Source organism: Squalius cephalus (genome assembly GCF_949319135.1).
Source record: "Squalius cephalus genome assembly, chromosome: 14".
Taxonomy (NCBI): Eukaryota; Metazoa; Chordata; class Actinopteri; order Cypriniformes; family Leuciscidae; genus Squalius; species Squalius cephalus.
This window is the reverse complement of record NC_137135.1, coordinates 2712271-2724770: the sequence shown is the minus strand read 5'-3', so window position 1 is coordinate 2724770 and position 12500 is coordinate 2712271. Positions and strand designations below refer to the sequence as shown.

The following is a 12500-nucleotide window of genomic DNA, read 5'->3' as shown; positions in this document are numbered from 1 at the left end:
CATGCAACCGGACAGGTCTGGAGGAGAAGGGTTGTTACTGTGCCACACTGACCTCCGGTGCGACCCTGGCCGATGTGCACGGCCGGCTGGAGGCTGCTCTCCTTGGCCAGCAGGTGTGGCAGATGGTGGAAGATGCTGGGCAGCTGAAGAACATTCTTACTGCTGGTCACGTTCCACAGCTTCAGCTTGGTCTCATCTGGAAGAGAACGCACAATCGCACATAAATGAGTGTCTGTCGTAGTCAACCCGTTAAAACTATTAACACACAATCCTGGATCAACAGCCAGGGGCGTTTCTAGGTTTTAAAAACATAAGGGGCTGAGCCCGAAACGTCAGGGTCTGGGGTTATAAGATGATGATGATTCGATACAGAGAATAATATTGTAGGCCTATATGCAGGGGGCAGACTAGGTCAAAAATTCAGCCCTGGCACTGTAGCCACACCAGCCCACATTACCACACACACACGCGCATTGAAATGTGAGGTATTAGGGGGGTTCTAAAATTTGGATTTCTCAGACCTCCATATGTGCATTTTAAGGCCAAAAAAATTGGATAACAATAGCTTTAAAAGCAGATAACAGATTCATAACCATGAGAACGAGGATAAATGTTGTAATGAATGATCCACAGTACAAAATGGAAATGCAGAATGTTTCTGCTTATTGTTGACAAAACACAATCACATTTTCCAAACAGGAATGGCCTTAAAGGAGAAATCTTTCAAGGATTATTTTGCATAGATTTTACATTTCATTCAAACACCAGTGCAATCTTTTTGTGTCCAGAGGCAAATTAGCAATTTATATATTAGCATTAAAGATTGGTTTCAGCAACTTTTTTCTTTTTAAAAGTTAGAAGTTAGAAAAAGTTGGTTTTCTTCTTTGATTAGTGCCAAAAACATTGATTAACTCAAGAAAGAAAAAAGTTGCTGAAACCAACTTCGTGGGCTGGTGTGGCTACAGTGCCAGGGCTGAATTAATCATGTTATCTTATAACCCCAGACCCTGACATTTCGGGCTCAGCCCCTAATGTTTTTAAAACCTAGAAATGCCCCTGCATATAGCCTAAACACATCTCATCTGACAGAGGACTGTGCGGCGCTGCTGACTGTGTTATTTTTGTATTTTTTTAATTGCTGTGAGATTGTTTGCTGTTGCGCGCAAATCCTGGAGATAGGATAGGCTGAAATCACTCACGTGGTGCGTCACTGTGTGAGAGATTTCAACAATCACCAGTCAGAGACAGCGACAAAGCCAAAGCACAATGAAATAAGGCAACTTATGATTTTGGGGGTTTGCATAGGCTATTGTCCGGTTTCATATTTGTCAGTCAACTTTCAAAATACATTCGGGGTCACACTCAAAACATTCGGGCTGAAGCCCCGGCAAAATCGACTGACGGCGCGTCTGTCAACAGCCCTTGCGGTAACTGGAGTAACACACGTTAACCCTATTAAGCCTACTGTACTGCACATGTTTTATACACACATTCCTAATTATCAATATGATCAAAACTTTGCTGAAAAACCTATTGCACACAATCTACTACAGTCCTTCTGTTGTCTGAATGATAGTTTAGACTTTCTTAGCAAGTAAAAATCTTTACTGAATAACTGATATTTCAAGATAACACTTACTGGACTGAAGTGACTGAGATTTACTTGATTATCCATATATCATTTATTAGTAAATGATGAGCATCAAATCTGATTATCAGGCTTTTGAGGAAAGTTTATCTGGTCTATAACCCCTGGCCCCGCACTGGTCTATAAACCCCTGGCCCCGCGCTGGTCTATAACCCCCTGGCCCCGCACTGGTCTATAAACCCCTGGCCCCGCTGGCCCTGTGCTGGTCTATAACCCCTGGCCCAGCGCTGGTCTATAACCCCCTGGCCCCGCGCTGGTCTATAACCCCTGGCCCCGCGCTGGTCTATAACCCCCTGGCCCCGCGCTGGTCTATAACCCCTGGCCCCGCACTGGTCTATAACCCCCTGGCCCCGCGCTGGACTATAACCCCCTGGCCCCGCGCTGGTCTATAACCCCTGGCCCCGCGCTGGTCTATAACCCCCTGGCCCCGCGCTGGTCTATAACCCCTGGCCCTGCGCTGGTCTATAACCCCCTGGCCCCGCACTGGTCTATAACCCCCTGGCCCCGCGCTGGTCTATAACCCCCTGGCCCCGCGCTGGTCTATAACCCCTGGCCCCGCACTGGTCTATAACCCCTGGCCCCGCGCTGGTCTATAACCCCCTGGCCCCGCGCTGGTCTATAACCCCTGGCCCTGCGCTGGTCTATAACCCCCTGGCCCCGCACTGGTCTATAACCCCCTGGCCCCGCGCTGGTCTATAACCCCCTGGCCCCGCGCTGGTCTATAACCCCCTGGCCCCGCGCTGATCTATAAACCCCTGGCCCCGCGCTGGTCTATAACCCCCTGGCCCCGCGCTGGTCTATAACCCCTGGCCCCGCGCTGGTCTATAACCCCCTGGCCCCGCACTGGTCTATAAACCCCTGGCCCCGCGCTGGTCTATAAACCCCTGGCCCCGCACTGGTCTATAACCCCCTGGCCCCGCGCTGGTCTATAACCCCCTGGCCCCGCACTGGTCTATAACCCCTGGCCCCGCGCTGGTCTATAACCCCCTGGCCCCGCACTGGTCTATAACCCCCTGGCCCCGCGCTGGTCTATAACCCCCTGGCCCCGCACTGGTCTATAACCCCCTGGCCCCGCACTGGTCTATAACCCCCTGGCCCCGCACTGGTCTATAAACCCCTGGCCCCGCGCTGGTCTATAACCCCTGGCCCCGCGCTGGTCTATAACCCCCTGGCCCCGCACTGGTCTATAACCCCCTGGCCCCGCACTGGTCTATAAACCCCTGGCCCCGCGCTGGTCTATAACCCCTGGTCCCGCGCTGGTCTATAACCCCCTGGCCCCGCGCTGGTCTATAACCCCCTGGCCCCGCACTGGTCTATAAACCCCTGGCCCCGCGCTGGTCTATAACCCCCTGGCCCCGCGCTGGTCTATAACCCCCTGGCCCCTATAACCCCTGGCCCCGCGCTGGTCTATAACCCCCTGGCCCCGCGCTGGTCTATAACCCCTGGCCCCGCGCTGGTCTATAACCCCTGGCCCCCCTGGCCCCGCACTGGTCTATAACCCCCTGGCCCCGCACTGGTCTATAACCCCCTGGCCCCGCACTGGTCTATAAACCCCTGGCCCCGCGCTGGTCTATAACCCCTGGCCCCGCACTGGTCTATAACCCCCTGGCCCCGCACTGGTCTATAACCCCCTGGCCCCGCACTGGTCTATAAACCCCTGGCCCCGCGCTGGTCTATAACCCCTGGTCCCGCGCTGGTCTATAACCCCCTGGCCCCGCGCTGGTCTATAACCCCCTGGCCCCGCACTGGTCTATAAACCCCTGGCCCCGCGCTGGTCTATAACCCCCTGGCCCCGCGCTGGTCTATAACCCCCTGGCCCCTATAACCCCTGGCCCCGCGCTGGTCTATAACCCCCTGGCCCCGCGCTGGTCTATAACCCCTGGCCCCGCGCTGGTCTATAACCCCTGGCCCCACTGGCCCTGTGCTGGTCTATAACCCCCTGGACCCGCGCTGGTCTATAACCCCTGGCCCCGCGCTGGTCTATAACCCCTGGCCCCACTGGCCCTGTGCTGGTCTATAACCCCCTGGACCCGCGCTGGTCTATAACCCCTGGCCCCGCGCTGGTCTATAACCCCTGGCCCCGCGCTGGTCTATAACCCCTGGCCCCACTGGCCCTGTGCTGGTCTATAACCCCCTGGCCCCGCGCTGGACTATAACCCCTGGCCCCGCGCTGGTCTATAACCCCCTGGCCCCACTGACCCTGTGCTGGTCTATAACCCCCTGGCGCCACTGACCCTGTGCTGGTCTATAACCCCCTGGCCCCACTGACCCTGTGCTGGTCTATAAACCCCTGGCCCCAAGCTGGTCTATAACCCCCTGGCCCCAAGCTGGTCTATAACCCCTGGCCCTGTGCTGGTCTATAACCCCCTGGCCCCGCGCTGGTCTATAACCCCTGGCCCCGCGCTGGTCTATAACCCCCTGGCCCCAAGCTGGTCTATAACCCCTGGCCCCGCGCTGGTCTATAACCCCTGGCCCCGCGCTGGTCTATAACCCCCTGGCCCCACTGACCCTGTGCTGGTCTATAACCCCTGGCCCCGCGGTGCTGGTCTATAACCCTCTGGCCCCGCGCTGGTCTATAACCCCTTGGCCCCGCACTGGTCTATAACCCCCTGGCCCCGCGCTGGTCTATAACCCCTGGCCCCGCGGGGCTGGTCTATAACCCCTGGCCCCGCGGGGCTGGTCTATAACCCCCCGGCCCTGTGCTGGTCTATAACCCCCTGGCCCCGCTGGCCCTGTGCTGGTCTATAACCCCTGGCCCCGCTGGCCCTGTGCTGGTCTATAACCCCTGGCCCTGTGCTGGTCTATAACCCCTGGCCCCGCGCTGGTCTATAACCCTCTGGCCCCGCGCTGGTCTATAACCCCCTGGCCCCGCGCTGGTCTATAACCCCTGGCCCCGCGCTGGTCTATAACCCCCTGGCCCCGTGCTGGTCTATAACCCCCTGGCCCTGTGCTGGTCTATAACCCCTGGCCCCGCTGGCCCTGTGCTGGTCTATAACCCCCTGGCCCCGCGCTGGTCTATAACCCCTGGCCCCGCGCTGGTCTATAACCCCCTGGCCCCGTGCTGGTCTATAACCCTCTGGCCCCGCGCTGGTCTATAACCCCCTAGCCCCGCGCTGGTCTATAACCCCTGGCCCCGCGCTGGTCTATAACCCCCTGGCCCCGTGCTGGTCTATAACCCCCTGGCCCCGTGCTGGACTATAACCCCTGGCCCCGCGGGGCTGGACTATAACCCCTGGCCCCGCGGGGCTGGTCTATAACCCCCTGGCCCCGCGCTGGTCTATAACCCCCTGGCCCCGCGGGGCTGGTCTATAACCCCCTGGCCCCGCGCTGGTCTATAACCCCCTGGCCCCGCGCTGGTCTATAACCCCCTGGCCCCACGGGGCTGGTCTATAACCCCTGGCCCCGCGCTGGTCTATAACCCCTGGCCCCGCGCTGGTCTATAACCCCTGGCCCCCCTGGCCCCGCACTGGTCTATAACCCCCTGGCCCCGCACTGGTCTATAACCCCCTGGCCCCGCACTGGTCTATAAACCCCTGGCCCCGCGCTGGTCTATAACCCCTGGCCCCGCACTGGTCTATAACCCCCTGGCCCCGCACTGGTCTATAACCCCCTGGCCCCGCACTGGTCTATAAACCCCTGGCCCCGCGCTGGTCTATAACCCCTGGTCCCGCGCTGGTCTATAACCCCCTGGCCCCGCGCTGGTCTATAACCCCCTGGCCCCGCACTGGTCTATAAACCCCTGGCCCCGCGCTGGTCTATAACCCCCTGGCCCCGCGCTGGTCTATAACCCCCTGGCCCCTATAACCCCTGGCCCCGCGCTGGTCTATAACCCCCTGGCCCCGCGCTGGTCTATAACCCCTGGCCCCGCGCTGGTCTATAACCCCTGGCCCCACTGGCCCTGTGCTGGTCTATAACCCCCTGGACCCGCGCTGGTCTATAACCCCTGGCCCCGCGCTGGTCTATAACCCCTGGCCCCACTGGCCCTGTGCTGGTCTATAACCCCCTGGACCCGCGCTGGTCTATAACCCCTGGCCCCGCGCTGGTCTATAACCCCTGGCCCCGCGCTGGTCTATAACCCCTGGCCCCACTGGCCCTGTGCTGGTCTATAACCCCCTGGCCCCGCGCTGGACTATAACCCCTGGCCCCGCGCTGGTCTATAACCCCCTGGCCCCACTGACCCTGTGCTGGTCTATAACCCCCTGGCGCCACTGACCCTGTGCTGGTCTATAACCCCCTGGCCCCACTGACCCTGTGCTGGTCTATAAACCCCTGGCCCCAAGCTGGTCTATAACCCCCTGGCCCCAAGCTGGTCTATAACCCCTGGCCCTGTGCTGGTCTATAACCCCCTGGCCCCGCGCTGGTCTATAACCCCTGGCCCCGCGCTGGTCTATAACCCCCTGGCCCCAAGCTGGTCTATAACCCCTGGCCCCGCGCTGGTCTATAACCCCTGGCCCCGCGCTGGTCTATAACCCCCTGGCCCCACTGACCCTGTGCTGGTCTATAACCCCTGGCCCCGCGGTGCTGGTCTATAACCCTCTGGCCCCGCGCTGGTCTATAACCCCTTGGCCCCGCACTGGTCTATAACCCCCTGGCCCCGCGCTGGTCTATAACCCCTGGCCCCGCGGGGCTGGTCTATAACCCCTGGCCCCGCGGGGCTGGTCTATAACCCCCCGGCCCTGTGCTGGTCTATAACCCCCTGGCCCCGCTGGCCCTGTGCTGGTCTATAACCCCTGGCCCCGCTGGCCCTGTGCTGGTCTATAACCCCTGGCCCTGTGCTGGTCTATAACCCCTGGCCCCGCGCTGGTCTATAACCCTCTGGCCCCGCGCTGGTCTATAACCCCCTGGCCCCGCGCTGGTCTATAACCCCTGGCCCCGCGCTGGTCTATAACCCCCTGGCCCCGTGCTGGTCTATAACCCCCTGGCCCTGTGCTGGTCTATAACCCCTGGCCCCGCTGGCCCTGTGCTGGTCTATAACCCCCTGGCCCCGCGCTGGTCTATAACCCCTGGCCCCGCGCTGGTCTATAACCCCCTGGCCCCGTGCTGGTCTATAACCCTCTGGCCCCGCGCTGGTCTATAACCCCCTAGCCCCGCGCTGGTCTATAACCCCTGGCCCCGCGCTGGTCTATAACCCCCTGGCCCCGTGCTGGTCTATAACCCCCTGGCCCCGTGCTGGACTATAACCCCTGGCCCCGCGGGGCTGGACTATAACCCCTGGCCCCGCGGGGCTGGTCTATAACCCCCTGGCCCCGCGCTGGTCTATAACCCCCTGGCCCCGCGGGGCTGGTCTATAACCCCCTGGCCCCGCGCTGGTCTATAACCCCCTGGCCCCGCGCTGGTCTATAACCCCCTGGCCCCACGGGGCTGGTCTATAACCCCTGGCCCCGCGCTGGTCTATAACCCCCTGGCCCCGCTGGCCCTGTGCTGGTCTATAACCCCCTGGACCCGCGCTGGTCTATAACCCCCTGGCCCCACGGGGCTGGTCTATAACCCCCTGGACCCGCGCTGGTCTATAACCCCCTGGCCCCGCTGGCCCCGCGCTGGTCTATAACCCCCTGGCCCCGCGCTGGTCTATAACCCCTGGCCCCGCGCTGGTCTATAACCCCCTGGCCCCGCTGGCCCTGTGCTGGTCTATAACCCCCTGGCCCCGCGGGGCTGGTCTATAATCCCTGGCCCCGTGCTGGTCTATAACCCCTGGCCCCGCTGGCCCCGTGCTGGTCTATAACCCCTGGCCCCGCTGGCCCCGTGCTGGTCTATAACCCCCTGGCCCCGCGCTGGTCTATAACCCCCTGGCCCCGCAGGGCTGGTCTATAACCCTCTGGCCCCGCGCTGGTCTATAACCCCCTGGCCCCGTGCTGGTCTATAACCCCTGGCCCCGCTGGCCCCGTGCTGGTCTATAACCCTCTGGCCCCGCAGGGCTGGTCTATAACCCTCTGGCCCCGCGCTGGTCTATAACCCCCTGGCCCCGCGGGGCTGGTCTATAATCCCTGGCCCCGCGGGGCTGGTCTATAATCCCTGGCCCCGTGCTGGTCTATAACCCCTGGCCCCGCTGGCCCTGTGCTGTATAACCCCTGGCCCCGCTGGCCCTGTGCTGGTCTATAACCCCTGGCCCCGCGGGGCTGGTCTATAACCCTCTGGCCCCGCGCTGGTCTATAACCCCTGGCCCCGCGCTGGTCTATAACCCCCTGGCCCCGCTGGCCCTGTGCTGGTCTATAACCCCCTGGCCCCGCTGGCCCTGTGCTGGTCTATAACCCCCTGGCCCCGCGCTGGTCTATAACCCCTGGCCCTGCGCTGGTCTATAACCCCCTGGCCCCGCTGGCCCTGTGCTGGTCTATAACCCGATCAGGGGCTGGTCTATAACCCGATCAGGGGCTGGTCTATAACCCGATCAGGGGCTGGTCTATAACCCGATCAGGGGCTGGTCTCTCACCGGACAGGCTGCTCCAGGTGCGGTTGATGTCCCGCAGCGCCTGCTTCTCGGCGATGGCTCGCTTGATCTCGTCCAGCACCAGGTTCAGCTCTTTGGAGCGTTTGAGGTTCTCCTGCTCAGCGGAGTGAAGGCGGTCTCTCAGAGCCAGGAATTCACGCTGGTAAATGTCCACCACATTACCTGCAATCACAACACACAGAACAACACTGAATAATGGCTTTAAGCTGCAGGTTTAGCTTTTTCTCAACACACTTCATTTATTATGACAGCATTCAATTATCCAGTCAAAAGAACATTTATGTTACGCTCCAATAAACAAAAGGTAATAATTCAACAGAAGATATGAGCATGTTTCTCACAGGCCTACGTTTATAGGGGTTGTTTTTCAGACGGTTATAAGGATGACACGTGTAAGAAATGAGGGGATATTTTGAGCCTCTTGTTCTCTGTGGCCTTTAAAGGGCTGAAGCTGCACTCGTTTACAGTTAAACACTGTTCTTCTTCGACGGGGAGAGCGCTGAACTGGTGTTGTGTAACCAGACAGTCATTCATGACATTTAAACAAGTGTTTTAGTGAGGCTGGCCGTTTTCTCCATGTCTCGGGTCATGACCTTCCCTAAGGGAGCGATCGATGCTCTGACCCCAGAGGTCAACACATGCTCAGATACACAACCCTCAAACCCAGCTCACATGGCAAACATGACGGTGCAAGATTATCCACACAAAAGATACCCTTAAAGAAATCAAAAGTAATCTGTTTAAGTCACGAGCACACGCCTTCAGATGATTCCTCTGTAAAATGTGTAATGCTCAGTATTTTTAATGACACTGCTATGAAGAACTTCATAATGCCAGTATTCAGTATGACAGTAACTTCAGTGCTTTAGTATGATCAAGCCGTCTCAGATCATCTTGGCTGCTATTTTCTCAAATGATATTCTGGCATTGGATGATGATAATAACAATAGATAAAAACAAATGCTACTACTAAAACGTTAAATACTACTACTACTACTACTACTACTACTAATAATACTTATTATTATTATTCCTATAATTATTATTATATTTCAAGAAATATTTAATAAATTTATATAAATATTTAAAATAAGTAAATAATTTATCAGAATATTTAGAATAAATAAATTTATTTATTAACAAATTTGAAATAAATAGTAAATTAATCCATCAACATATTTAAAATAAATATATTTATCAGAATATTTAAAAAATCAAATAAAATTATTTATCAACAATATATAAATTGATTATTTATCAAAATATGTCAAATAAGTAAATTAATTATCAGAATACTTACAATAAATTATTTAACACATTTAAAATAAATTGTAAATAGTTTATTTATCAACATTTAAAATAAATAAATACATAGTTTTTGATAACATAGCTAGAATAAATAATAAATAATTTATCAAAATATTAAAAAATACATATTTGTTGGCTGAATGACACAAGAAAGTGCGGTACTGAGGTGTTCTTTGTGACACACTGTGACTAAAGCACAGAATCTCTCAGTGAACGAACAGTTAAAGGTGAAGTGTGTGACACTATCATCACCAAAGATAAAACATGAATAATACATGAACTATTTATAACCTTACAGCCTGTCATTGGCCAGTCAAGCAAATATTCCCGCCTCTAAACTCGTGTGATTGGCTGAGCCAGTGCAGTGTAGGGCTGGTCTGAACGCTTCCAAACATCCACACAGTCACAGTGTGTTTACACAGCCTATCAATATCTTCACGGAAAGAGGAGAGAGTATTTAACATCACAGAATGACACACATCAGCTTTAAGTGTAGACAACACCTGACTTCTCCTTTCTCAGCTGACTGAGCAGCTCTCTTTCTTTCTTTGCTCACTCAACACTCTCTAGAAGAGAAAGAATCGTACGGATTTATGCTTTGCGGGATAATCCTGAGCAGGCAGGCTTTTTCTGGGAGAGATGCCCACTCTCAGCGCTCCACACACACACACACACACACACAGTAATGCCATCAGAGTCCAAAGCCCTGGTGTAATCTGAAATTACACCGCTCCACACAAGTGCAATCCAATCCCCACTTCAGATGGAGGTGGAGAGGAACATCTAATACCCTGTAGAGTGAGATAATCTACTGATGACTGATGACTTCTTCACCGTGATCCCTCCACTCGATTACTGCCGAGACACACACACTCTGTGCATTACACACGACAACACACGTACTGCAACACGGACGGCGTGTCTATTATCACAGAGGGATTCACATCAGACAGAACACAGGCCTTTAGAAATGAAGCATGAAGCCTTTGACAGATCAGCGCTTTTAATGACAGTAAAAGAACATTTACACACATTCTAACAACAACAACAAAAAAGAGAGTGTAAAGAATGCGTCATAAAGCACGCTTTGAGCTGAAAATGCCATCATATAAATGCCGTATTAAAGTTTCACAGAAAGTTTTCAAATTACTGATTTGTAAAAAGTATTAATTATATTTTACTCGTGCCGGACAAAAATTAGTAAATAAATTAAATAAAAAACAGAAAACAACGAAAGCAAAGAAAAAAGAAAAGAAATGAAATAAAATCACAGAAAACAATAAAAAGAAACAAAACAAGCAATCTTAAAAATAAAGTTTTAAAATAGGCGTCACTCTCTTTCTGCTGAATATAATTCATTATTATTACTTTTTTCCCCTTGCGGTTTGAGGAAAATGTCCTGGACGTGTTAGTCAGGTTTCATTACGTTCCCCCTCACGTTCAGGCTGAGCATCTGTGTGTGTTTCAGCATCAGTGTGTTAGGAAGATGCTTCTGACACACACATGTGTGAGTGTGTGTGTGTGTGTGTGTGTGTGTGACCAGACAGAGGTCAAACTCCCCCTCCATCAGCCTGTACTGGAGCTGATCCGACAGCTTGTCCTTCGCTCAGGAAAGCGCTCGTTTACAGCAAACGAGGAGAACAGAAAACGGTTTGACATGAACGCATGAAAGAAAGTGTTGCCTGTTATTTATTAAAGCTCACAGAGTGTCTAAATGAATTACTTCACAGATTTCAACACTCTCTTCTGCCTCCATCTTTAGCTGGTCAAAATGAATCCATCCTGAAATTCCTACCAGAGAAGCCGGATCCCGGAGCCCTGACGCCGGAACGCCTGAATCAGGACACTGTGATCACTCACCGCGGTGAAACCTCTTCTAATTAAAACTGCTTTCATTGGGCGCTCTCCAAGAGTAATCTCCCACGTGCTTAATTATCTCATTTAGATCATTCTAATCATCCTAATATCGTCAGCTCATCTCACTGTGTCGTCCTGCGTGATCATCTCTGAAATCATCTGGGTCAAATCTAGAAGAAAGAGCGACTTCACAGTGAAAGATTTAACATCTTCTGGAGGAACTGAGAGTGATGCACATCAGTCCTGACACACACAACTGAACATGTGTGTGTGTGTGTGTGTGTGTGTGTGTGTGTGTGTGTGTGTGTGTGTGTGTGTGTGTGTGAGGTTTGCACATCAGTCCTGACACACACAACCATTCAACTGAACGTGTGTGTGTGTGTGTGTGCGTTTGGTTTATATTACATTGTGGGAACCAAATGTCCCCACAAGCATAGTAAAGCCTGAGATCACCTCCATTGTGGGGACCAGCCAGCGGTCCATTAGGGGAATGGGTTAATAAACATCCTAAATTATATATTTTTGAAAATGTAAAAATGCAGAAAGTGTTCTGTGATGGGTAGGTTTAGGGGTAGGGTTAGTGTAAGGGGACAGAATATACAGTTTGTACTGTATAAAAACCATTAAGTCTATGGAAAGTCCCCACAAAGATAGTGAACCAGACATGTGTGAGTGTGTGTGTGTGTGTGTGAGAGAATGCAGTCTAGACAGTGTAATGTTGAGTGATATCTCAGAGTCTGTCAGAAATCCCCCTGACTCTCTCAGTTTCTCTCGTGCTGAGGATATTTGTCTTTGGTTCGGCCGGTTCGCTTTGCTTTCATTCTGTAAAGTGGCTTGGACTCCAGCCGGGCTCTTTCACGATGGACAGAATCCACACGGATCCTGAAACCGGATGATTCCATCAGTTTGAGGGGAACAATGACGTATTAAACCCAATCCACTTGCACTCCAGTCCTATAAATGATCTATCTTTATACAGAGAAGACGGAAACTCTGAGTGTGTGTGTGTGTGTGTGTGTGTGTGTGTGTGTGTGTGTGTGTGTGTGTGTGTGTGTGTGTGTGTGTGGACGACCAGCATCTTTAACAGGCTCATAAAGAGAACGAAGGAGTGAATGGTGAAAACAGAAAGTGTGCAGTGGGGTCAGTGGAGAGGTCACGCACAGAACGCTTTTAAAAGGCCAGGCACACACACACACACACACACACACACACACACACACACACACACACACACACACACGG

The 12500-nt window shown here is 53.7% G+C and overlaps 1 protein-coding gene across 1 annotated transcript in view; it reads right to left on the bottom strand.

Moving 5' to 3' along the window:
- The window catches only part of mgat4b (alpha-1,3-mannosyl-glycoprotein 4-beta-N-acetylglucosaminyltransferase B), a 145019-nt gene that overhangs the window by 65396 nt on the left and 67123 nt on the right, over nucleotides 1–12500 (bottom strand). The window contains exons 2-3 of the mRNA XM_079892680.1: nucleotides 8076–8255; nucleotides 53–196 (exon numbers count right to left, since the gene is read on the bottom strand). Of these exons, the coding sequence (XP_079748806.1) occupies nucleotides 53–196; nucleotides 8076–8255 (324 nt within the window). The remainder of the gene's footprint in view (nucleotides 1–52; nucleotides 197–8075; nucleotides 8256–12500) is intronic.